General features: G+C 40.5%; 1 protein-coding gene across 10 annotated transcripts in view; it reads right to left on the reverse strand.

Annotated features, from left to right (window-relative positions):
* Positions 1-24,917, reverse strand: part of ADGRG2 (adhesion G protein-coupled receptor G2) — a 138,528-nt gene that overhangs the window by 38,600 nt on the left and 75,011 nt on the right. For 2 of the 10 annotated variants that reach the window (XM_030933792.1, XM_030933800.1), the window contains 7 exons: positions 13,884-13,919; positions 11,261-11,308; positions 11,139-11,162; positions 9,596-9,631; positions 7,169-7,210; positions 3,921-3,974; positions 794-849 (listed from right to left, as the gene is read on the reverse strand). In XM_030933792.1, coding sequence (XP_030789652.1) covers positions 794-849; positions 3,921-3,974; positions 7,169-7,210; positions 9,596-9,631; positions 11,139-11,162; positions 11,261-11,308; positions 13,884-13,919 — 296 coding nt within the window. The remainder of the gene's footprint in view (positions 1-793; positions 850-3,920; positions 3,975-7,168; positions 7,211-9,595; positions 9,632-11,138; positions 11,163-11,260; positions 11,309-13,883; positions 13,920-24,917) is intronic. The other 8 variants (XM_030933794.1, XM_030933801.1, XM_030933793.1 and 5 more) reach the window with 7 other exon arrangements.

The raw sequence follows: 24,917 nt of genomic DNA on the forward strand, positions 1-24,917 counted from the left end.
CAAGAGTTCCCCTCAAAGAACACTATTAACATTGTTGTCACGAAAGGTCCTGGATCTAAGTAACAGACCCCAAAGTAAAAAGGAAAACTTGATAGCAGCCATCGCTGTATTTCTAGCAACCAGTTCATTGCCTGGCACATAGTAGGTACTCAGAAATAGTCATTGAATGAATGAACCACATTTGGCTGGGATCCTCTGAACCAATCTAGGGTTTGGGAAAGCTGATACCACTGCATCAGAATCCCCCATGGGGCGAAGAGAATCACATTCAGAATATTATTCTTAGATTCAATACATATATTTCTTGTTGCTAGGAGTTTCTATTTTTTTTTTTTTTTTTTTTTTTTTGAGACGGAGTCTCGCTCTGTCGCCCAGGCTGGAGTGCAGTGGCCGGATCTCAGCTCAATGCAAGCTCCGCCTCCCGGGTTTACGCCATTCTCCTGCCTCAGCCTCCTGAGTAGCTGGGACTACAGGCACCCGCCACCTCGCCTGGCTAGTGGAGTTTCTAATATAATTTAAAATTTTAACTGGCAGTAGAATTGCATCATCTTAACATTCTTATTCAGCGGCAAGCCTATTGAAAACTAAAATATAGTTATTAACAAAATACCATGATTATTATGAATTCAAGCCCTCTCTACAAAGCTAGGGACTCAATTAACATATTTTATTTAAATTTGGTCATAACAATAAATATACCAAATATCATAAATAATCTGAACCTCAAACAAATGTTTAACTACACGTGAATTTGCCTTTTAAGATTGCAGTAAGAAAAATCTTTAAAACTTACCTGGGGAATGGTGCTTTCTCTATCATATTGAAACATGATCTCACCTCTAAAAAATGCTAAAAATAAAATTTCGAAAAGATATTTGAGACTTGTATCTTTATAGCTTGAGGATTAATACCATATACAAAAAGATTATCAAATTATAAGGTTTCATCAAATTGTTTTTATTCACAGTTACTCTGTCAGTAAGTTACTCAACTATTATCAATGTAATTTTCAGAAAATATGAACTGTAAATTTTATGTGGGAATTCATAAAGAGAAAACTTGCCCCCTTGTTAAGAAATTTTATTCCTGGGGCCTTTGACTCTATCTGGAAACAAATAAAATAGAGACTCCTAAACAGAAAGACATGGTGTGTACTTCATAATCTATATGCAGGGGTGTCCAATCTTTTGGCTTCCCTGGGCCACACTGAAAGAAAAATTGTCTTGGGCCACATATAAAATACACTAATGACAACTGATGAGCTAAAAAAAAAAAAAAAAAAAAAGGCCATGCATAAATCTCATAATGTTTTATGAAAGTTTACGAGTTTGTGTTGGGCCACATTCAAAGCTGTCCTGGGCCCCATGTGGCCCAAGGGCCGCGGTTGAACAAGCTTGATCTATAGGAACCCCAAACTGGCCTTGTGAGCAATGGGGCAAGGATATCACATAAACTAGAGCCAGAGCTCAGCCAGTGTTTTTGGTGATTGAGCAGGTAGTCAATATTTGAGGGTTTGCAGGCCATATGGTCTATGTTATAACTACCCAACTCTGCCATTGTAGCATGAAAGCAGCCATAGACAATACGTAAATGAACAGGCATGGGCTGTGTTCCAATAAAACTTTATTTACAAAAACAGGCCATATTTGGACTATGGCTGATAGTTTGCCAACCCCTGAGCTAGAAAGCCTCCTCTTCTCATCATCTTTTATTGTACTCCAAAGTACAACAACTGATTCCTTGGCCAAGAAAGCACTAGACCAGTGTTTGACATGATCTATTTCAGCAACTCTTCTACTGAGAACCTCAGTTTCCACATATCGATACTGAAATTTCAATTCATACAGTATGTAATTATTAAAAGATATTTGATATCTGCATAGAATTACTTATCCATTTTTTAAAATCTTAGCTTTGAAATGATTATTTAAATTGTGTGTTTGTGTACGTGTGATCCAACACCCAAAACATCTCTGCCTCACATTCTTATTGAATGAATGTTGAGTTTCATAAATGTGCTGGGAGCACAGTGGTAGCAGAGCAACCAGGAAGCCACCACCTTCTGACTATCAGCCTGACTCTTGGTCAGCTCCCATTTTCTTCCTCAGCCTCCATTTTCCTTAATGAACCCAGATTGGAACCTGCAAGAAGTGAAGGTTTCTAGTTTCTGGCAGGGTACCATGGGGATTCTGGTGCCAAAAACCCTGATGAGGTTGTTTTCACCGACACTAAAACCAATGGTCAATTCAGTCCCTTAATTGGGGAAAACATTACTCCAACCAGCTTTCTGGCATCTGCTATTCAAGATGACCAGTTGTTTTTTTTTTTGTTTTGTTTTGTTTTTTTTTTTGAGACAGAGTCTCGCTCTATCGCCCAGGCTGGAGTGCAGTGGCGCAATCTCAGCTCACTGCAAGCTCCGCCTCCCGGGTTTACGCCATTCTCCTGCCTCAGCCTCCCGAGTAGCTGGGACTACAGGCGCCCGCCACCTCGCCCGGCTAGTTTTTTGTATTTTTTAGTAGAGATGGGGTTTCACCATATTAGCCAGGATGATCTCGATCTCCTGACCTTGTGATCCACCCGTCTCGGCCTCCCAAAGTGCTGGGATTACAGGCTTGAGCCCTGCGCCCGGCCTTTTTTTTTTTTTAAACCACATGTTCAATTTTCAAACAGTTATCAAACATCATGTAGACACAACACTGAACTAGACATTAGTCACCAGCCCAAAACATAAATGAAGCACAAAAATAATGACATTATGGGGAATTCAGTAAACGGAAGACTCAGAGAGTAGGGAGAGAAGGAGGAGGAAAAGAGAAGAGGGTTATACAATATATGAAAATGAAATGTATCCAACACTTTGTTTTCTTTAATCAAAACCAGCTAATATTTTCCTATATTCTACCTAGAATGTAGTATCAGCAGAAAAATGAGCAAATCTTGTATTCACACAATAGAAAGTGTTTGTGAAACATTTTTTCAATAGGATGTTTTCTTGTTTTCTAATTTACCCAACCTTATTTTACTTGAAGTTGTTACCTATGTTTTTCACACAAATTATTAAACTGTTAAAAGGAATGGAATAAAGAAAACATTCCTGTAATGATTGCTTATTACTATAATCACAATAAGACTTTCATATCATAAAATACCTAGTTAACTTCCTCTTCTCACTTCTCATGATCTCTGGCCAATTCTGACCTGCCACACCATATTTTTCTGTTTTTCCTATTTGTTTTCATTGGTTTTAACAAGAAAGGGAGCCCAGGGAGCCAAACCAAGGTGAGAAAAGTTGTTCTTTTATTCCGTCTGGCCCATGGCAGAAGGGAAAATATTCCCATTTCAAAAATAGCATGTTCTCAAGAGATTTCCATCTCAATTCTTAAAAATAGCAAATGGTCTTAGTTAGAGATGGCAAAATACACTATGGACACTGCTGGAATTACCATCCACTTAAACTAGGTGTACATGAGTTTTCAACATTCAACAGGCTGATCTGTTTATTCTTAGCAAGACGTTATCCTGTTTCTAAGCTCTAATACTTAAGGCCCTATGGAAAAGCTTGACAGATTTCTATATAAGAAGTGACTTTCAATAATTATTAATGTCTTTATTAATTATGTTCATGAATTAATTCTAAGGGTATTAGTTATGGATTTAAAACTATAATGAAAAATATTTATTACAGAGCTTTATGTCTCATATTAAGGAAGTTAATCCATCTTCTCACTAGGCAATGGGAAGATAATTTCAGCCAGATATAAAATTTGTTTTGTTTTTATTAGGGACTCCTAGTAGCCAGGTGGCATGAAAAGAAGCAGATCCAAGAGGCACATACCACATACTCAAAAGAAAAGAAAGCAAACCATTTATCTCTATGGAGGAAATTTATCTGGTAATGTATAATGTACACAAGAACTAACCTGAGTCATTGCAAATAGATGACAAATTGCAGATATTTCTCTGGAGTTTGACGCCTGCAAAGAAAACACAACCCAGCCGGTTAAGCATGTCAATGCCTGTGTTTATGTGCTGCAATGTCAAGATAATTCATAAATGTAGGCATCAAATGTGGACCAGCAATATTATAAGCTGGATTTAATTGGCTGGATGAATTCCACAAAGACTAAAGAAATGAGTTTTCATTTGTTGGTTGGTCAGCTATGGAACTTAATTCTTTACTAATCTTTAGTATGTCAATATCTGACCCTCAACTCCTCCCTAAAATTTTTGTCTCCTTCCCAATTAATCCCTCTCCTGTTCAGTATAAACAGAGCACCATGAACACAAACCAAGTAGAGACTTTAAATGGAATGGCCCTTAATCATAGATCCTCCTTCTTTTCCTAGGTAGGAGAGTCTATGAACACTCTAATGTTAATCCTAGCTCTTTATGCAAATGTATGTATGAAATAACATTAATGTCATAATATTGTTTCATGGGCAAATCTACAAAATTCAAAACATATTTGCTGAGCATTAACCATATTCTACAGGCTTTGGCAGTTTCCAGATATAGATCCTGCCCTCAAGGAGCTTACAATCTAGTGGATGACACTAGCCAGTAAATAAAAGCATTTTTTAATTTACGTATTAGTGAGGGCAAAATGGAGTGCTGACCAGGACAACAGACCACACGGGCATACAAAGGAGACAGAGACGACTGGGAGATAAAATGAGCATCAGAACCAAAACTTTATATGTATTAACCTGAGAAACACTTTCTCCTTTGGTGAGAGGAGAAGTATATCTCTTCTTCAATTTGAAAATAACTCAAGGTTTACTTCTCTAAAAGGCCTTCCTGGCCGGGCGCGGTGGCTCAAGCCTGTAATCCCAGCACTTTGGGAGGCCGAGACGGGCGGATCATGAGGTCAGGAGATCGAGACCATCCTGGCTAATACGGTGAAACCCCGTCTCTACTAAAAAATACAAAAAACTAGCCGGGCGACGAGGCGGGCGCCTGTAGTCCCAGCTACTCGGGAGGCTGAGACAGGAGAATGGCGTGAACCCGGGAGGCGGAGCTTGCAGTGAGCTGAGAGCCGGCCACTGCACTCCAGCCTGGGCGGCAGAGCAAGACTCCGTCTCCAAAAAAAAAAAAAAAAAAAAGGCCTTCCTTTATTAATTGCATCCTTTTGGCAAAGCATCAGAAATCCATAGTACACGGGAGGAGCAAATGCTGATAACGTATTAAACCAACTGCCAAGGGAAAAACTTGCTATATTAAGAAATATTTTTGGGCCGGGCGCGGTGGCTCAAGCCTATAATCCCAGCACTTTGGGAGGCCGAGACGGGCAGATCACGAGGTCAGGAGATCCAGACCATCCTGGCTAACACGGTGAAACCCCGTCTCTACTAAAAAATACAAAAAACTAGCCGGACGAGGTGGCAGGCGCCTGTAGTCCCAGCTACTCGGGAGGCTGAGGCAGGAGAATGGCGTGAACCCAGGAGGCGGAGCTTGCCGTGAGCTGAGTACCGGCCACTGCACTCCAGCCTGGGCGACAGACCGAGACTCCGTCTCAAAAAAAAAAAAAGAAAGAAATATTTTTGTCTCCTTGTTAGGTCTTGTTTGGTCAGAATTATGTGTGCAATGCCCAATTGCTAGTTTATTTCCATTGCACATTAGGAATCCTTAGTTCATTTCTATGAGAAAACTAGTTTGGGTACAAATTAAAATTATAATTTGAGTTAGTGCATGTGATATGGCTTCTACTAGTGTGATTTATTGATATATAGGCATCATGCTTTAGTGAAGATGCCTATAGCTACGAGTTTTGATTTTGTGAGCAAATTAAATTTAGGTACCCCAAATTACCAGATCTGTAGATTTTTATATTGTTCCTAAGCAGTGTTACCCACACCAAAAGAGAAAGATTTCATTTCTTCTTCTGTCTATAAGCAAATATACTTGCTTATAGATAGAACTCACTATAACATATCTACTATGCAAATATAGAATTTATAGATTCTATAATGGGTAGTTATGCTTTAAATGACCTTTAAACCATTGCTGTATTACTTACTAAACTTTTCATTCGATCATCTCATCTTTTTCTAAATTTTAGCTGCACCTCCATTTCCAGTGATGTGTGTCTTCTTGCTGTTCATTCATACTGATAATTTGTTTTTCCTATTGCTAGGGTTCTCATCTGTAATCTCCTTTATGTACATGGCCACAGGTCATTCCTTAAATCATGAATAAGAAAACTTTCTAAAGGGTCAGATAGTAAATATTTAAGCTTTGTGGGTCGTATGGTCTCTATTGCAACTACTCATGTTTTATGCAGCAGAAAAATAGCTATAGAGAATATATAAGCAAAGGGGCATAGTAGTGTTCCAATAAAACTTTATTCACAAAAACAGGCAGTGAGCCCGATTTGACCCATTGGTGATAGTTTGCCAACCCCTACTTGAAATCAAGCCTTTGTCAAGCATGTCTTGTGTGTGTAGTCTTGTATCAGAAACTTAAAAAGTACACATTTTCTTGGATTTAAAAAGAATTTGGCCAGGTACAGCGACTCAGGCCTGTAATCTTAGCACTCTGGGAGGCCGAGGCAGGCAGATCACTTGAACCCAGGAGTTTGAGACCAGCCCGGGCAATGTGGTGAAATCCTGTTTCTACAAAAAATACAAAAATTAGCAGGGCTTGATGGCACAAGCCTGCAGTCCCAGCTACTCAGGAGGCAGAGGTGGGAGGATCGCCTGAGCCAAGGGGGTTGAGGCTGCAGTGAGCTATGATTGCGCCACTGCACTGTAGCCTGGGCCACTGAGTGAGACCTTGTCTCAGGAAAAACAAAATTTGAGGTTCGTTCCTCTAACTTCTTCATTAATTGCATCCCCCTCTACTCCTATGCCTCTTAACCATGTCAGTAATACTTGTATAATCATTGCCTTTATCTGCATGCATGTTCATGTTAGTTATCTATTTGTTTGCCTTGTCTCTACCCATAGACTAGAAGATTCTTGAGGCTGGACTCTGTGTCTGATCATTATTATATAGCCCCAAACACCTAGAACAATTTCAGGTACCCAGTGCATACACATCTATTCATTAAGATCAGATTTTATCTTGAAAAGATTGGAAAAAAGAGAAAGAAATTATAAACACCAGCCATTTGTTTAATTTTACTTTAGTTATAAAAAAAGAAAGTCTTGATATTGATAATAAGTCATACCTGATGCATTGAAGGTTTTTACTATAGTGATTTTAGTTTTTTCTGCAAAGAAACAACTTAAATATTAGAGAAGAATTGTTGCTTGTTTTTTAAAAACAATTTGCCATGAGCATCATTTTAGTGAAGTGCTAAAAAAAAAAGTCACACTGTTGACACCTTTAAGATACTATCAGTCACCTCAGCAACAGAATGAACAGGAACCACATCCATGGATCCTGTAGCACTGGCACAGGGTGAGTCTGGGAGTTGGAGTTCCATGTTTACGCAGTTAGATCACACCCATTACATACCCCACTGCTTGTGTAATTCTACTTTAGTTTCCATGCACTGCTGCTAGACAAATGATATGGACTTACACTTCAGAGATGTAGAATTAAGCCACTATTGGGACCTTCAGTTGATAGGTTGTAGAGAGCGGGAGATTCAGAATAAAAATTAATGTGAAACAGTACACATGGGATGTAAAGTATTGCTATTATACAATCAAGTGTCTTGCTTTAGGAGTTAACATAATACTATCCCCATTGTATTGATGGAGAATGCTATTCTCAGAGAGGTCAAGATCATCCACCTATATACAGTCACGTAACATGCCCACAGCAGAACCAGGACTATTCAAAGTGAGTGACTCACAGGCAAATATTAACATGCCCTGAAGGAGCAAACTTTAGAAATGTCTTCCAAACACATTTTGGGGATAGAGCTCATGGTTCATTCCCCAGATAATGGAGAACTGGGTACAGAAATCTTTGCTGTAAAAATGGCCAATAGAAAGAGGCTGTGTTCAGGGCATAGATTTGCATCGAAGTTCTGTCACCTAGGGTGAACGGGCAAATTCTGAAGAAAAGGCCAAGCTCAGAGATTGGAGACACACTTAAGAATGATGATGTTATCCTGGCAGAAACTCATCAGTAACAAAGACACACAAATGAGGTTTCTGAAACTGTCAGGTTTCAATGTGTGGCCCATGAGCAATGGTGGGTGGTAATTATGAAGGCTGATAGCATTTCACATTGTCATTAAGAATCTTTTAAATATATTATTTTGTTTGCCCTGATAGTTTCCTTTTCAGAGCAAACAAAATACAACTGTGAAATGAACTTCTGGTTTTGGTAACTAAAGTGCTCTGGGGTAAAAATGTTTTACCCCAATCATGAATCATAAAACATAAAAATGTTTTATGATTAAAAACATAAAACATAAAAACATAAAAATGTTTTAACAATCATGAATGAAAAATAAAACCTAAGAGTTGAGAGAAAGATTTAATAATATATGATACAGTCTCAGCAAAGGTTCAGTGACACAGACATTATCATCCACTGCAGACAGGAATGTCGCTGGGCACAACCTTTCTTTTTTTTTTTTTTTTTTTTTTTTTTTTTTTTTTTTTTTTTTGAGACGGAGTCTTGCTCTGTCGCCCGGGCTGGAGTGCAGTGGCCGGATCTCAGCTCACTGCAAGCTCCGCCTCCCGGGTTTAGGCCATTCTCCTGCCTCAACCTCCGGAGTAGCAGGGACTACAGGCGCCCGCCACCTCGCCCGGCTAGTTTTTTGTATTTTTAGTAGAGACGAGGTTTCACCGTGTTAGCCAGGATGGTCTCGATCTCCTGACCTCGTGATCCGCCCGCCTCGGCCTCCCAAAGTGCTGGGATTACAGGCTTGAGCCACCGCGCCCGGCCGGCACAACCTTTCTAGAAGGTAACTGAGCAGTAGTATCAAGGGTCTTACAATATTCTTACTGCTGACCCTTAGAATGCAATCCTTGCATATTGTAATCCCTGGAATGTATCCTACAGAAATAAGAAATGAATGCAAAGATGTTGGCACCAGAATGTTCATTGCAATAACTTCTATTAAAAAGATAGAAACAACTTTAAAGTTCAACATATGGTACAAAATGGAATATTATCAAGTCATAATAGTAAGGGACACTGGAAGATACTTCTAATGTAATATTAAGTCAAAAGGGCAAGATACAAAAATCTATGTAAATTATGACTATTTTGCAAAGGATATAAGAGTATATGTATATAAATATATGTATAAATGATACTGAATGGAAATAGACCAAATTGTTAACAGTCATAGTCTTAGGAAAGTAACATTAAAGATGATTTGTATTTTCTTCTTTGTATTTCTCTACATTCTCCATTTTTATGAGCTAATATGTATCACTATTATAATCACAAAAATAATACATGCTATTTTAAATGGAGTGCTATGGCCATCGTTTGGAGGTTTGGGAGTGTGGTGACAGAATTATAGTTCAATGTCAAAGTAAAAGGGGTCATAAATCAGTGGTTGAAGGCACAGGAAAGAGGGCAAGGAGACAAAAGAAAACTCTTTAGTAACCCAGTAGACCGCACAAACAAGAAACTCAAGAGGCTGCAGAAGAAGCTATTACATTTAGAAATCACTTGATATTACCTGTTTTGTTTAAAGGGGGTAAGCTTAAAGTAACATCTGAAATAAAATTATAAAAATTAGCATAACTACTGGCATGGTTTATAAACATGTGTGTCTTCCAAGGTTCCTTACACATTTCCCTTTTCCCCAAATCTGGGAGAAGTTAGTTTTGCAAAAGCCAACTGACACTACTAAATGTTTTTGCTACCCATCGTCTCATTACTCCATTCTTCAACCCCTGGAGACAATTCCTGAGCAAATGTTCATTGATTCAAATGCAAGTTACATGTCTAAACACTTAGCAACACTCCCGTAACCATTATTTGAATAAACTCATCTATGTTGTTTACTATTTTGTCCCTTTTTTTTCTATTATAATGAAAGCCTAAGGGATATTATATTTCCAACATTAATACTGATTTTAACATATAGACCTGTGGATGCATAATACATTTTTACCAGTGGTACACTCTTATAAAGCAATTTAAAATAATTCTAGCTTAAATTTGGAGTAAATGATCATTATATTCGACTAACTTTTAAGAAAATCTCATTTGGATCCTGTTTGATTTAAAATCCAATTTAAAATCTATTCTATTGGCATTTCTTTAAATCCAAATCATTCTAGAATTTATCATTCTGGATGAAATTTTAGGAAAAAACCAAAAGGCATTTATTACATCATCACACTTAAAACACTGTAGACACACACACACACACACACACACACACACACAATGGGATCCAAAAACTGCACCGAAGCTAAATTGAAGATACTATTTTCACTGTGAGAAGTAACTGCACATAAAAATGATAACATCTGTCCCTTCCCATTGGGCCAAATATGAATTTAAACCAGTTTCGATCAGTATGAGCTGCATCTATGATTGTTTAGTTCCTTAACCACCAACCACATGGTGAGATTTGATTTTAACCAAGGGCTTGTGAAAAGTGTTGGGGTTTCATCACAGTAAGATGGAAGGAAGGCTGTCTACCCATTCTGTTCACTTATTGGAGGGAACAGAATGTACTGCTCTGCCCCCATCCCTTGAATACAGCCCACTTCTTTGCCCTTTTCTCTAGCATGATGGGGAAGCCATTTTTTTTTCCATTTCATACTATTTAAAAATTGATCAAATCATCTGTAAAAAGGCTGTCTTTGAACATGCTGTGCCTCCAAATCCATGCTGAATCATATTGAATTACGGGATGTGCTTTTCACATTTAAACAATCTGTCATGTAAAACTTGTTGGCATTGTGTTGGACAGCAAAGGAATGGAGAATTCAAAATGTGATTGATATTTCTTTTCTTTTTAAGCTAACAATTAAGAGTGGTGGATGGCTCTCTTCCCTCCATGACTGTAAGAATGTTATCATTTAACCAGAAAGTTTAGGTCACTCTCCAGGGTTGACAAGTTTTGTTTTGGGTTTTTGTTTTGGGTTATTTGAAACTAGTCAATGTATTCAGAAATAATTTAGAAATGGAAACCTTCAACACCATTCATTACACTTATATTCATATTAAGGGTTATCAATTTTCACTTGCTTCAGAAAAATTCTTACCATTGAGGCTTGTTGTTTCAACCTCTTTTTGTCCCGAGGAGAAAAACAATACAAAGATATAATTAAAACAAAACTTTAACAAATTGGACTAAATCTAGGTTTAAATGTTTTCAAAATCTTGCCTGGAGTACCACTGGAGGAGGGGGCAAAACTGACAACAGATAATTTAGCTGCAGGAGAAAAAAAAAATTAAATAAATACCTTGAAACAATTATTTGTCAAATTTTAAAGAATTAAAACTTTTGAGATATAATTATGAAAAGAAGTAGAAAACACACTAGCAGACCAAGATGTAGTTAAATCTGCATGTCCCATAAGCACTCAGTGAGTATAAAATTTAATCAGAGAATTGTAGAAAAAGAACCCAAGATGAGTGAACCTGAGACCCATGACCACAAAGCTTGCTAACTACTTATGGAATATTATAGAAATAAGATTAGGAACCAGACCAAAATACAAGAAATACTACTTTAAAATGTTTTCAGCCAGAGCATTCTAGAAAACATTTTAAATATCTTGCTGAATTACAATCATGAAATATATTGGCATGCTGGTGCCATTCTGTTATAATGATGCCTAGCAAATCTTCCCACAGTAAATTTAGGATTAAAAAAATTGCTACCACTCAATACTGTACTACCTAACCAGATTTCCTGGCAAGTTATTTTAAAATATGGCTGCTATTAAGGCAATTAATCAAGTGATAAATTTCCTGTGGAATGACTCCACTTAAGCTAAGAAGTCAATCTACTACATACATTTTACATATTTAAATATTTAAAAGATCCAATGGCTTGACCTCTACCTAAACATGGGAAAAGCAAACACAAACATTTTATAACTAAAATAAGTTTTGCAGGAGGGAGCCTGATTTTCAGCTGGTATGGACAAAATTTGGGTGCGTCAAGGCACTTTGGCTGGCCTGTTTTAGACTGCTCATGTGTTGGCTGAAACACACACAAACGGTCTGTCTACATTATTGTTTCCATATTTTGTCATTTACTATATTTATTTATTTCTTAAATTACCAAGGATATTTCTTGAGAAGTAAGACAGTTCCTGAGCAATAAGATTCAAAGCGTAGATACAGAATCCTTTTTGCTCTTGGGACAGAACAAAATAATTGGCCACAACTAGTTTTTAAGGAATGACTATTAATTCTTGCGGATGCTGATAAATGGCAACACTGTGCAAAGAAGAGACCACTGGGCATGGCTGCCCATTCATCCCTTGATGCTACACTGGCTCTTACCTTCCAGTTTGCACTGCTCTCCCCCAGGACACCCAGAACCCAGGCCGTGACTAGACCCAGTGTGTCCCCCCAGAGCCCCATTCCCTATTCTATGCAAACAAGGTTTTGCAGATATCACCATGATCCAGTTTGCTGAGGACTATTCTGTTGGAAGAAAAATATAGTGGTTCATTGTGCCCTAGAAGCTTAACAACTAGGGGGCAAATTGGCGAGATCAAAAGAGCTTGGACTTTGGAGGCCTGCAGTCCTGGGTTTGAATCTTTGCCCCATTACTCAAAAACTTGTAAAAATAATAGTTACTACTTACCAAGGGTTTACACTGTGCCTGGCACATGTGTTATCTCATTCCATCTTCACAACTACCCCACGAGCAGGTACTATTATTCTCCCCAATTTACAGGAGAGGAAACTGAGGCATGGAAAGGTTAAGGGAAGTAGCCCAAAACCACACAGCTAGCAATGAAGGCAGGAAGGTGGTGGCCAAATTACAACTCCAGTCGTCTGGCTCCAGAGAATGTGTGAACATGAGCATGTTTTATCCTCCCCAAGCCCCAATTTTCTCATCTATAACACGAATATTTCCTATGCTGCAAGATTGAGAGGAGAACGAGGAGATGTCTGAAGACTTCCAGATACATAGTAGTGCATGAGAAGTACAGCTATTGTGATTAATTGGATTTAAATAATGAATCAATAACAGTAGAAGCTCATTTGCACACAACTATAGAAAGAATATGAGTTGACTCACTCCCCATCATAAAAGATTGTTCTGGAATAGATGGTGTACCCAAAAGAGTACAGAAGTAGGAGTCAGAGAAGCCATGTGCTGCCTCTGTGTGACATGGAGCAAGGAGCTATGTGATCTTAGAGAAGTTCCTCAGCCACTCCAGGCTTCCTTATCTCATCAACTAAGGGACAGGGCTGGGTCTCTTTATCCCTAAGGTCCCATTCCAGCTAGCAGTCTCGAGTTCGGGTTCTGTTCCAGGCTCCTGCCAATCTGGGTTCTAATGTATTTGCCTTCCCATTCTAGTGAGTGCTAAGCCCTTAGAATCCTAGTGAAAAATATCCTTTTGGTGGAGGTACTGAGGGTGTATATTTAAGTGAACATCTCATCTCCTCCCTTAAATGTAAAAACATCTGGCATGTTTATGTTCCTGATACTCTTCAAGAGACTTGCGAACTAGAATACTAAAAATAACTGATGAACTTAAGTAATCACTGTAATGAAAACTAGCAATTTAGTCCCCTGTGATTTGTTGCCTGGCTTTGTCCAGCAATATGGATGGATCGATACGGCTGTCCTCTGGTCTACGCTGGCTTTTGATTTTTCAGGTGTAGGCTTAATGACCTAATTAAGCTTCTTGGAGGAAAACAATTTTGTTGTACCTGACTACATGCCATGTTTCATAGAGAACTTATAGAATAATATTTTCCTGAAATTCCCCATTTTCCTGAAATTCCCCAGAGTTCTAAAAAAAAAAAAAAAAACTTACCAGGTGGTGGTGACAAACTGGAATTATCAGTATCTTCTGTTGAGGAAAAGAGGTGATTCAGAATTAGTTTCATGAGGACTAAAATCAAAACAATTATATTAAGGATTTTTTGTCAAATACATAGGTTTTAGCTACTCATGTCACTAAAAAAAAGTATGTGAATGTTTATCAGCCTCACTACTGTAACAACTTTACTATCCCTGTGTACTCCATCCCATCATGTTATAAACCTCAAATGTGCACAATAAAATTTATTTTTAAAAATAAGATAAAATTAGTTTAATTTATGCACACATTTGTAGGAGATTAACATCTTTAATGGAAGTGAATGTAAGCTGAATTACAAATAGCTACCAAAAGAGGGCAGTATGTTAATTTACTATTATTTTCAACAGCCTAATCAATCCTTTTTAATTCTCTACAGAGACCTATCTTTGGTGAGGCAATCTTTCCAATTTCGAACTGTTGGTGGTGCTTCATATATTTTGTCATATAATGGTTTAGCTCATTTCAAACTGAAAATGATGACTAAGAACGTCAGCTGTTGGATAATATTCATAAAAATGTATAAAAGTAAACGTGTATGTTTGCATAAATTAAACTTCCGTTAACTGTGCTGCTTTTGAGCACAGACGTTGTATCTATTAAGCCATTTCTTTCTTATGAGTTAAGCTAGATCAGACGTCTCTGGGTTTACAAACTACAAGAGCTGCTGAGTTATTTATTTGGGGAAAGTGCTCGGATCCCTTAAAAGAAAAGTAATTTAATTCTATATTTCTGTCTATGAAAATAATACATACTTATTGGAGAAACTTTAGAAATTACAGATAAGCAAGAAGAAGAAAATAAAAACCATCTATAATTTTGCCACTCAGAGAAAAATGACATTAACATGTTGGTATATATTACTCTTTCTATGTGTGTATATATATTTACATATATACAGATATATGCATATATGTTTATATGTGTATATATATTTACATATATACGGATACATGCATATGTTTATATGTGTATATATGTATGTATATGTATAAGGATTGTATCACACAAATATATTTATAACTTGATTTTTCTTATGACAATATATCCTGAATGTCATTTTATATCATCAAACAGTTTTCCACAACACCATCTATGATGGCTGAATAGCACTTCAATTGTTGTATGTACCATTCATCTATATAACACATTTCCTCTTAATGGGCATTTTGGTGTGTACGATTTTTCATGATTACAAACAATGCTGCAATAAATCCTTTGGGCTAAATTTTTACATACATATGTGGCTATTTCTTTCAGAAATTCCATAAAGGTTGTTTGCAAAATGCCCTAGAGAAAACTTTACACTACCCTTTGGGAGTGATACATCCAATTTACACTACCCTTTGGGAGTGATACATCCCCAAACACTGACCCACATGGGGTGTTATCTTATACATTAAAAAAAATTAATTACAAAGGGATAATTATTTTCACAATGATATCTTGAGATATAATTAATAGGAAAGAATAAGTATGTTTGCAAACTAACAATGCACAGTGAAACATACGTGGTAGCCTCCAGGAGCCTATTTTCTTGAAATGATGGTAGGGTACTGATTGTTTTCTGGGATAATTAAAATCATAGTTCTGCTTGAAAGCAAGACTGAATAAGTGCCCAAGTTCCCCAATTACCCTGCAGCCAACAAGGCAAAAGTAGGCAAGTGGCTAGGTGCTTTGGTGCCCTAATTTAATTGGAGTTACTTCTTCCTTAGTCTCTGTTCTTCCATATCTCTCATGTTACTTTAATATTCCACTAATCAGAGTCTGTTGAGTTAGCTTTTAAAGGGTTAATTTTGTTTTTGAGACAGGGTCTCACTTTGTTACCCAGGCTGGAGTGCAGTGGTGCAATTGTGGCTCACTGCAGCCTCGGACCTCCCAGGCTCAAGTGATCCTCCCACCTCAGCCTCTTGAGTAGCTGGGGACCATAGGTGTGCACCACCACACCTGGCTAATTATTTTATTTTATTTTTTGTAGAGACAGGGGTCTCACTATGTTGCCAGGGCTGGTCTTGAACTCCTGAGGCTCAAGCACCCACCTCGGCCTCCCAAAGTGCTGGGAATACAGGTGTGAGCCACCATGCCCAGCCTGAAAGGGTTAATTTAAAAAATATATTTTAGAGCACCTAAGGGGTCATCAGTCATTCACATCTTAGTATGAGTTCATTTGAATTGGGTGAATTCATCTGATCATCTAGCAAAGAGCTACCACACTGGGCAACGTGGGAAAGCCCTGGGTAAAATCAATATTCAATATGGACTACCCTCAGAATGACACCTGTCAGTGTGGGCAGGTAAAGTGACGAAGGGCAGGCACCTGGCAAAGGCAGGCAGCAGGATGAAGGCACCTGGGAAGAGTTAGGTACCAGAGAAGAGGGATGGAGAGTGATGTCGAGGGACAACAGAGGCTAACATTGCTTCACTGACAATTTTGCCCAGTGGATGGCCATAGTTCCAACCTTCTCCACTGCCAAATCTGTTGACCAGAGCTGTGTACACACAGGGGGCTGATTTGCATTTCACCTCTTTCTTACTTATTAGAAAAAAATGGGCAACTCAAGGGTAAGAGAAGAGCCAGAGCAGAGAAGGAAGTTTTTCTGTAAACTCACAAAACTGGTCCACCATCCCTGAGTTTGATAGGCATGGGCTTAAAATCAAGAGCTGAAACTTGATCAAAATGTAGACGAGGCTGGGCGCAGTGGCTCACATCTATAATCCCAGCACTTTAGGAGGCCGAGGCTGGAGGATTGCTTGAGGCCAGGAGTTCGAGACCAGCCTAACCAACATGGAGAAACCCCATCTCTACTAAAAACACAGAAATTAGCCAGGCATGGTGGCGCACATCTGTGATCCCAGCTACTTGGGAGGCTGAGACATGAGAATTGCTTGAACCCAGGAGGCAGAGGTTGCAGTGAGCTGAGATCACACCACTGCACTCCAGCCTGGGCAACAGAGCCAGACTCTGTTTCAAAAAAAAAAAAAAAGAAGATGAGGGGTTGGACCATCTCTTTCATCAAGAAACGTACAGGGCTCTCAGTAACTCCCAACAGGAAAGACGGCGCTCTACTTTGATGAAGGGAGAAAATCTAGTAAATTAAAGCTAGATATTTTTAAATGATTCTTCTCTGCTTTTTTCTTTTGGCATTTCTTTTTCCTTTAGGAACGCAGCTACTCAGTGACTAACATGTATTCACTTTTTCTGTCTCTCATTATGATGCTCCACCTCACTCCTGGTCCAACCTAGAGGTATCCCCCCAGGACTTACACTTCCCTGAGGATCAGCTTATGTTTCTCTTGGGCCCTTTCCTAACTCACTTCCCATTTGTTACAACTTAAAGAGGTGGTCGTCATATCCAGTGAGTCATATATTTGAGCTCCATGCCACTCTTAGGAGACAAAACATTTCCATTGTTAAAAAGATTCATAAACAAAGAAAGGAAAAACATTTAAAATTTTCAGATTTTCCTTTGGAACCTACAAAGAGCCAATTTTCAAGCATTATTCATTTATGGAAGTCTCAATTTAAGTCAATAAATAAAATTATGTGCTGTGTCTATAAAATTTACTCAGTATGACTCCCTAGTGATTTTTTTTTTTTTAAACAAAGTCCATATATTCCAATTAGGATGAACAGGAGTTTGGCTTAGAATGGAAGCCAAATGGAGCCAGACGAACTGGAAACTTAAGAAACTGGACCCATCGATGGAGTCTCTTTCCCTGCATCCCCTCCCAGGCACTTTTTTTTTCAGTTATTGCCACTACCTTCCAAACTCTAATCCCACATGGCCAAGTGTGGTTTGAGCACTGCCATGTGAATGTCTTGCTGTCATTGCTTCTCCAACTCGGTATATCCAAGAACTCATCCCTCATCACCCCACATCATTTCCACATTTGATCAGTTCCTGAACTCAATAGTATTGCCAGTAACACCAGCCAAACATTGAAGTTGAAAACTTCAGTACCAGTTTGCTGTTGCTGCTGTACCATTAACTTAGTGGCTTCAAACACAAAATTGTCATCTTAGAGTTCTGCAGGTCAGACGTCCAGTAGGAGTCTCACCAGATGAAAATCAATGCTGCCGATGATGCTAGGCCACATTCTTTTCTGGAAACTCCAGGGGAGAATCCATTTCCTGCTTATTCAGGATAAGCAGAATTCAGATCCTTGTGGTTGTAGGACCAAGGTCCTCATTTTCTTGCTAGCAATAAATTGAGGGCCATCCTTCAATTCCCAGAGTCTAGAAGCCCTCCACATTTCTTGGCTCATGCCCCATTCCTCCATCTTCAAAGTCAGCCATGATGGGACAGGGCCAGGTCTTTCTCAGGTGGCATCACTCTGACTCCTCTTCACTTTTAAGAGCTATTAGGCCCACCCAAGTAGTCCACGATAATCTCATGGTCTTTCATTTTAATCACACCTGCAAATTTCCTTTTGCTATGTAAGGTAACGTATTTACAGGTTCCAGGGATTTTAAGATGTGGACATCTTTGGGGAGCCATTAGTCTTTCCACCATACTCAGAAACCCAGTTTCCTAAATTATGGAGAATGAGTTGCAAGGAACCACCCTTCAAGAGAGAAAATCCTATAGGGGTCAAGTGAAGAGCCCAGAAACAAAGAGTTACTTTTAACAGTAGAGTCGAGTCTACAAACCAAGATGCTAACTCTCTGGCCATTGCTCCTGACTCCTCCCCATCCCCAACTCCCACCTCCATATCCAGTCATTGCATCCCAGGCAGTCTTCTCATTGTAGCACGGGGCTGTTGCAAGGATTCTCAAAGAGAGAATGTACATGGCATAACAGGAATAGCAAAAACTGATCCACGCTTCCTGTGATCCAGGCTTACCACATGAAGGACTTCAAACACACTTTATTATTTAATCAGTCAACAACTTTGCAAATGTGATGAACACTGAGGATCCTGAGATGGATCAATTATCCTGGATTACCTGGGTGGGCCCAATCTAGTCCATGAGTTCTTAAAAGTGGAAGAGGAAGGCAGAAGAGTGGGTCAGAGTTATGCCACGAGAAGGACTCCTCGACCCTGAAGAGGTAGGTGATATCATTAACATCATTCCTTGTTAGTGCTTGAGAAACTGAGGCTGGGTGGGGTTTAGAAACTTGTTCAAGGCCCCACAGATCATTGCTTGTAGACCTGAGATTTGAACGAAGACAGTTTGACTTCTGAGCCTAACCTCTGAGGCTCTACTCTATCCCAGTTCCAATGATAAACTCTGTAGACCATAAACGAATACAGAAATGTGGGGTATTATTATTATTATTATTATTTTGAGACAGAGTCTCGCTCTGTCACCCAGGCCAGAGTGCAGTGGCTTGATCTCGGCTCACTGCAAGCTCCTCCTCCTGGGTTCAAGAGATTCTCCTGCCTCAGTCTCCCGAGTAGCTGGGATTACAGGCACCTGCCACCACACCTGGCTAATTTTTATATTTTTAGTAGAGATGGGGTTTCACCGTGTTGGCCAGGCTGGTCTCGAACTCCTGACCTTAAGTGATCTGCCTGCCTTGGCCTCTCAAAGTGCTGCGATTACAGGTGTGAGCCACCATGCCTGGCCATAGGGTATTATTATTAATCTTCCTTAATCTCGCTCTCGTCTGTCCCTTCTCCCCATGCTCACTGCCCTCTTCCATACCCAGACCATCATTGCCTCATACCCGGATGAAAAATTAGAACCCTAGAACCTTCTAATTGGAAGGAATCCTAACATTCTTTGCATCCCATTTCTTCCCCCATACAGTAATCCATCCACCAATTGTACACCCACAGTCTCAATTCAGCCTCCAAACAAGTTTCATCTTGTCTACATAGTGGGAATTAAGCTGGAGTTTTTTGTTATTATTATCCTTTTAGTGACAGGGTCTTGCTCTGTTGCCCAGGCTGGAGTGCAGTGGCACAATCATAGCTCACTGCACCCTACCACTCATGGGCTCAAGGGATCCTCCCACATCAGCCTCCTGAGTAGCTGGGACTATAGGCACATACCACTACACCTGGCTATTTAAAAAAATTTTTTTCAGAAATGGGGGGATCAAACTCCTGGGCTCAAGTGATCCTCCTGCCTTAGCCTCCTGAGTAGCTGGGACTACAGAGGTGTGGCACCATGCCCAGCTCCAAGTTACTGAAAATTTGAATTACTCACCAACATTTAAAAATCAGGAAATTTCAAATAAAATTCCAATTTTTCACCTTGCTTTACAAAATTGTAAGTTTTGGGAGATGACCCCTTTATGTCGGCTCCCTGGCCCTCTAAAGCATGCCCTGGTTACAAAAGCTGATGGAGCTGGCTCTCTCCTCTTTATATCTTCAAGTATTCATTGACTACACCCTTCATTCACTTGGCATTTGGACAGATGTCATCTAACTTTTCCACTGCGTGCCTTGTTTACCCAACTAGATGCTAAGCTGCTTGATGCTTTATTTATTACCTTCCAGGAATCTAGTCCAGTATCTTGTTTGTGGTTTATGTCCTAAAATATTTTTGCAATGACTAATGAAATCCTTAAGAAATCTCCGTCAGTCAGAGATCAGTCGGGAACCCATGACAGGTAGTACAAGAGCAGGAATATAACACAGGGAAATGGTGCAAAGATGAAGAACTGGAGCAATCCAAAGGTGAGTAACAGCAGGAAGATGCTGGAAGAGCAAAGGAGGGAGGTAATATTACCAGATACCGATGAACAGAGCCATGGGGCAGGAGTTCAGGCCAAGGGATGTTGGAGGGGGTCTGTCCAGTGAGACTGGAATCACGAAAGAGGCACAGTCCCCATTAGAGATGCCAGCCAAACCGAGAGAGGGGGAGAAATACCCTGACTTCCCCTTTCCTCTTGCACTCCAATCTCCTGTCACTGCCACCCACTGGCCGAACCTAGCTGGAAGCCAGTTGGCAAGGAGACATGAAAGATATTGCAAGGGGTCAGGTCCCTGTGATACAGAGTAAGGGAAGGTTGGGGATTGGATCTGAAAGTAACAAGGCAAAATGACTAATGCAGAGTCAACAGAGGAAAGACTCAAGAATACTTCTAGGATGACTATGACTCAGATTCCAAAGTCTGGAGGAGTAGTTATAGCTGCGGATCACAGCAGATGGATGCCTTAAACAGGTCTTACAAATGTATGCTAAAATGTCCACCCAAATACATATCAAAAACAACATTAAAAAGTCAGCCATTGTGAGCCCCCATTGCCTACAGCGGTGACCTAAATAACATACCCGTTACTGACTTTTCCTCTTTTCTTAACGCCTTCCCCCTTCTCTCTTTTCCTAATGCCTGCTCCTTCACTCCTGATTCCTGGGATAACCTCCCAAATAAACTACCTGCACCACAGTTATGCAAGGTCATGTCTGGGTGTTTCTGAAGTGTTCATTTTTCTCCCTGCTGTTTGACACTGTGGTAGAGATTAAGACTTCAAATGTGAGATGGTTGTCGTACAGCTATGATTGTGGTAATACTGTGAGTATTTACTTCTACCACATTCTTCCCCAAGTTGGATGGGAAAGACAAAGGCTTAATCTTTTGGGAGTGGATCTAAAAAGATTACGACTAGCTCTCCTTGCATGAATATTTTCATCCCGACTGAAACTTGTAATCTGGTGGCAGTCCTCTGGATTGAATTACTGTTCCATAGAGAGATAATTAAAAACAAGCCACCACGCCTAGGCACTCTTATATGGGAATCCCAAACAGAACAATATTTTTGTTGTTATTACACTGGCTCTTCAGGGCTTGGGATAACAGACACTCTTCCAGGAACTGCATTTTCAGAGTTTACTACATAACCCCCAAAACTCAATGAAAACATTTCTAATTTGGCATATCCAAAACATGTTTACTTGCGCTGGGACACTGCTCAATAAGTACTCTTACATAATGCATTTATTAAACGATTAATAATGACATCATTAAAGAAAACTTCAGCTCTTAGCTGATGGAACTTCCCAAAGAGCAAGCAATCAGCAGTTCTAGGTGGACTTTGGCCAGAACGGGAAGAAGGTGAAATGTGTTCTTGAACCCCCAGCCCCCAATTCTTGCTTTTCTCCTGCCTTCGCACAGTATCACCCACCCATCCCCATGGCTCTTGATCCCTCCAGAACTCATCCTGGTTCTCTCGGGGCTTTATGAACTGTCCCTTCCCCAAGGGTCCATGAGATGCATTTTGGAGCATCCATAAATGCCCTAAAATAAAATGCAAATGTGTGTTCGTATGCATTTTTTCCTGAGAAGAGCAGAGTCCCAAAAGGGAGTCTATTTTTAATTAACAAGCACTTATACACCGTTACTATATGACCGGGCACTGCATAAATATTAGCTCATTTAACCCTCATAACAACCCTATAAAGTACGTTATCCCCATTTTACAGACAGGGAAATGGAGGAAAAGAGCAGTCAAGTAACTTGCCCAAGATTACATGTAAAAGGGCAGAACTAGGATGTGAGGCAGGCTCTCCAGCTTCACTACACCGGGCCGCTTCTCATCTTGGGCTGTGGGCTGAAAAGAAGGAAGGGCCACTGACCTACTGGGTGTCCATCGTGCTCCACCAGGAGGGATGTGCACTTTAGAAAGAATGAGAGCCTTGAAATTAACTTTCTGACCAGTAGAGGATACTGGGGGATCATTCCCCCTACACATGGCTAGCAATCTAGGCTGCTGGTCCTGGCCTGTGCTGATATGCTGATAATGGAGCGTCTTGGCTGTGCTTTTCTTTTAGAATGCTAGCCATGATTTCCATTCACTTCCAAAGTGATTGGTATAACTTCCCAAGGCTGGTAGCTTCTAGAGCTCTTTCAGTGTGATGACATGTAAATGCTGCTTAGCGCTTTGAGGGTGGGGAAAGCGGAAGGCAGACTCGCCTTTATTGGACACTGATGACACTGGCCTTATACCTGTGCTCCTCACTCAATGAAATCTCCCCAACATTCCCATGAAACAGACAGCTCTCTACCCCAACCTTATCTTTTCCTGCCCTCCCTTCACTCAGCCACCCCGGCCTCCCTGCCGTTTCCCCAACACACCAAGCATATTCCCACCTCAGGGCCTTTGCCTTTGCTGTTTCACCTGCCTGGAACACTTTTCCCCAACAGGGTCCGTTGGTTTGCTACAGAGTCTTCTACACATTTTACTCAAATGTCACCTTCTCTGAGAGGCTGTTCCAGACCAGTCTATTTCAAACTGCAACACTTTCTGCCTCTGCCTGATCCTTTTCATCTCTTTATGTGTAGGCTCGTTGCCATCTAGCGAGTTAATATGTTTATGTATGTGTGGACATCCACAGCCCTGGGAGTGGCTGTCTCCTTAATATTTTCTTCCCTGGACTCCTGACTTGCCTTATCCTAGTCCTGGCCTTGTGTCATATATAAGCCTTTTTTTTTTCCCACCAAGAACCAACTTTCCACCCCAATGGGGATGATAGCACTCCCACAGAGAATGCATGCCCTAGGCAAGCTTCTCCAACCCTCAGTCCACAGGCCACATGTGGCCCAACACAAATTCATAAACTTTCTTAAAACATTATGAGAATTTTTTTGTGATTTTTTTTTTTAGCTCATCAGCTATCAATAGCGATAGTGTATTTTATGTGTGGCCCAAGACAATTCTTCTTCTAATGTGGCCCGGGGAAGCCAAAAGATTGGACACCCCTGCTGTAGGGTTATCTCTGCTTTCTCCAGAAGAGATACAGTGTGAAGAAAGAAACCCTCTCCTACCTGACCCCACTAGCGTCTCGAGTGATTCTGCTGCCAGCCAGCTGACACGTTCCTTCTCACCAAAGCATCTGTCATGTATGGGTTAGCAAGAGTCCCTTGTGGGAGTCTTAAGTGCAGAAGCGCCTGGAAAGGTGGCAGGGGTGCGTGCACTAGGGGTTTGGATGTGGCGAGCAATTTTCCAATTTCCCTTAGTTCACACCACTCTTTGCCAGTTCACCATTGAGCAGTGATCACTTGGCATCTTAGTTTCGGTTCTCTGGGTCGCAGGACCTAAGATCAAGACTGGAGTGCAAGTACATTCTTTGGGAGGTGATCCCAGGAGGCAGGGAGAAAGAGACAGGGAAGGATGGAAGCCAAGTTTGGGGTGTTTGTTGTGGATAGTGGGAGCTCAAGTCCAAAGGGACCTCTGAGAAGCATAGAGAATGCCTTCTAGAATTGTCTCCAGGAAGAGCTGGAGGCTGGGGCATTTATCCAAGTCTCCCTCCCCAACAGTTGACATTTGCTTCTCGGCCATTACTTCCCCTGCACTCCTGGGCTCTTCCTGTGACAGCGGAACAGGCTGCCAGGGCTCAGGGGAAACCCCAGAGGCAGACAGGAGAAGTCTGCGAGCACAGAAGCACAGAACTGTCCACCTCTTCTGTGGCTGGTCTCATAGTTGGCTCAAAAGGATGTGACAGGGGCACGAAAAGCAACGGCTACACTTGGGTTCCTTTGATTGACTTCCTGTACACACTTAGATGGACACAATGGCAGAGTTCACTGATTCTCAACCCTGGCTGCACGTTAATATCACCCCCAGGGAAATTACTGATATAGTCAGTCGTGGTAGCTAGCACCTCAAATCCCAGCTACTCAGGAGGCTTAGGTAGGAGGATCACTTGAGGCCAGGAGTTTGAGACCAGCCTGGGCAACACAGCAAGAACCCATCTCTAAAAAAAATTTTTTTTTAATTAAATGACTGATGTACAGATCCCACCCCGATCATTTCAACCTTGGCATCTGCATTTTTGACAGCTCCTCTAACAATTCTGATGTGAAAAGAGGATGGATGGAGAAGCACTGATTCAGCCATGGATGACATGTCGGAGTTGGAATGGACAGTGCTTGGACCTCACAGTCTCAGAGAACTGGGGAAGAGTAAAGCTGAAGAGGGTACCATCTGGTTACAAATGACAACTCCAGGGCCCCAGGTGAGTGCTTTGTGTAAGAGGAGACTGCTGCGTGGTGATAGGATTAAAACTCATGTCCCCCGCCTCCTGGTTCCACGTCG

The sequence above is a fragment of the Rhinopithecus roxellana genome, chromosome 7, assembly GCF_007565055.1.
Source record: "Rhinopithecus roxellana isolate Shanxi Qingling chromosome 7, ASM756505v1, whole genome shotgun sequence".
Classification (NCBI taxonomy): Eukaryota; Metazoa; Chordata; class Mammalia; order Primates; family Cercopithecidae; genus Rhinopithecus; species Rhinopithecus roxellana.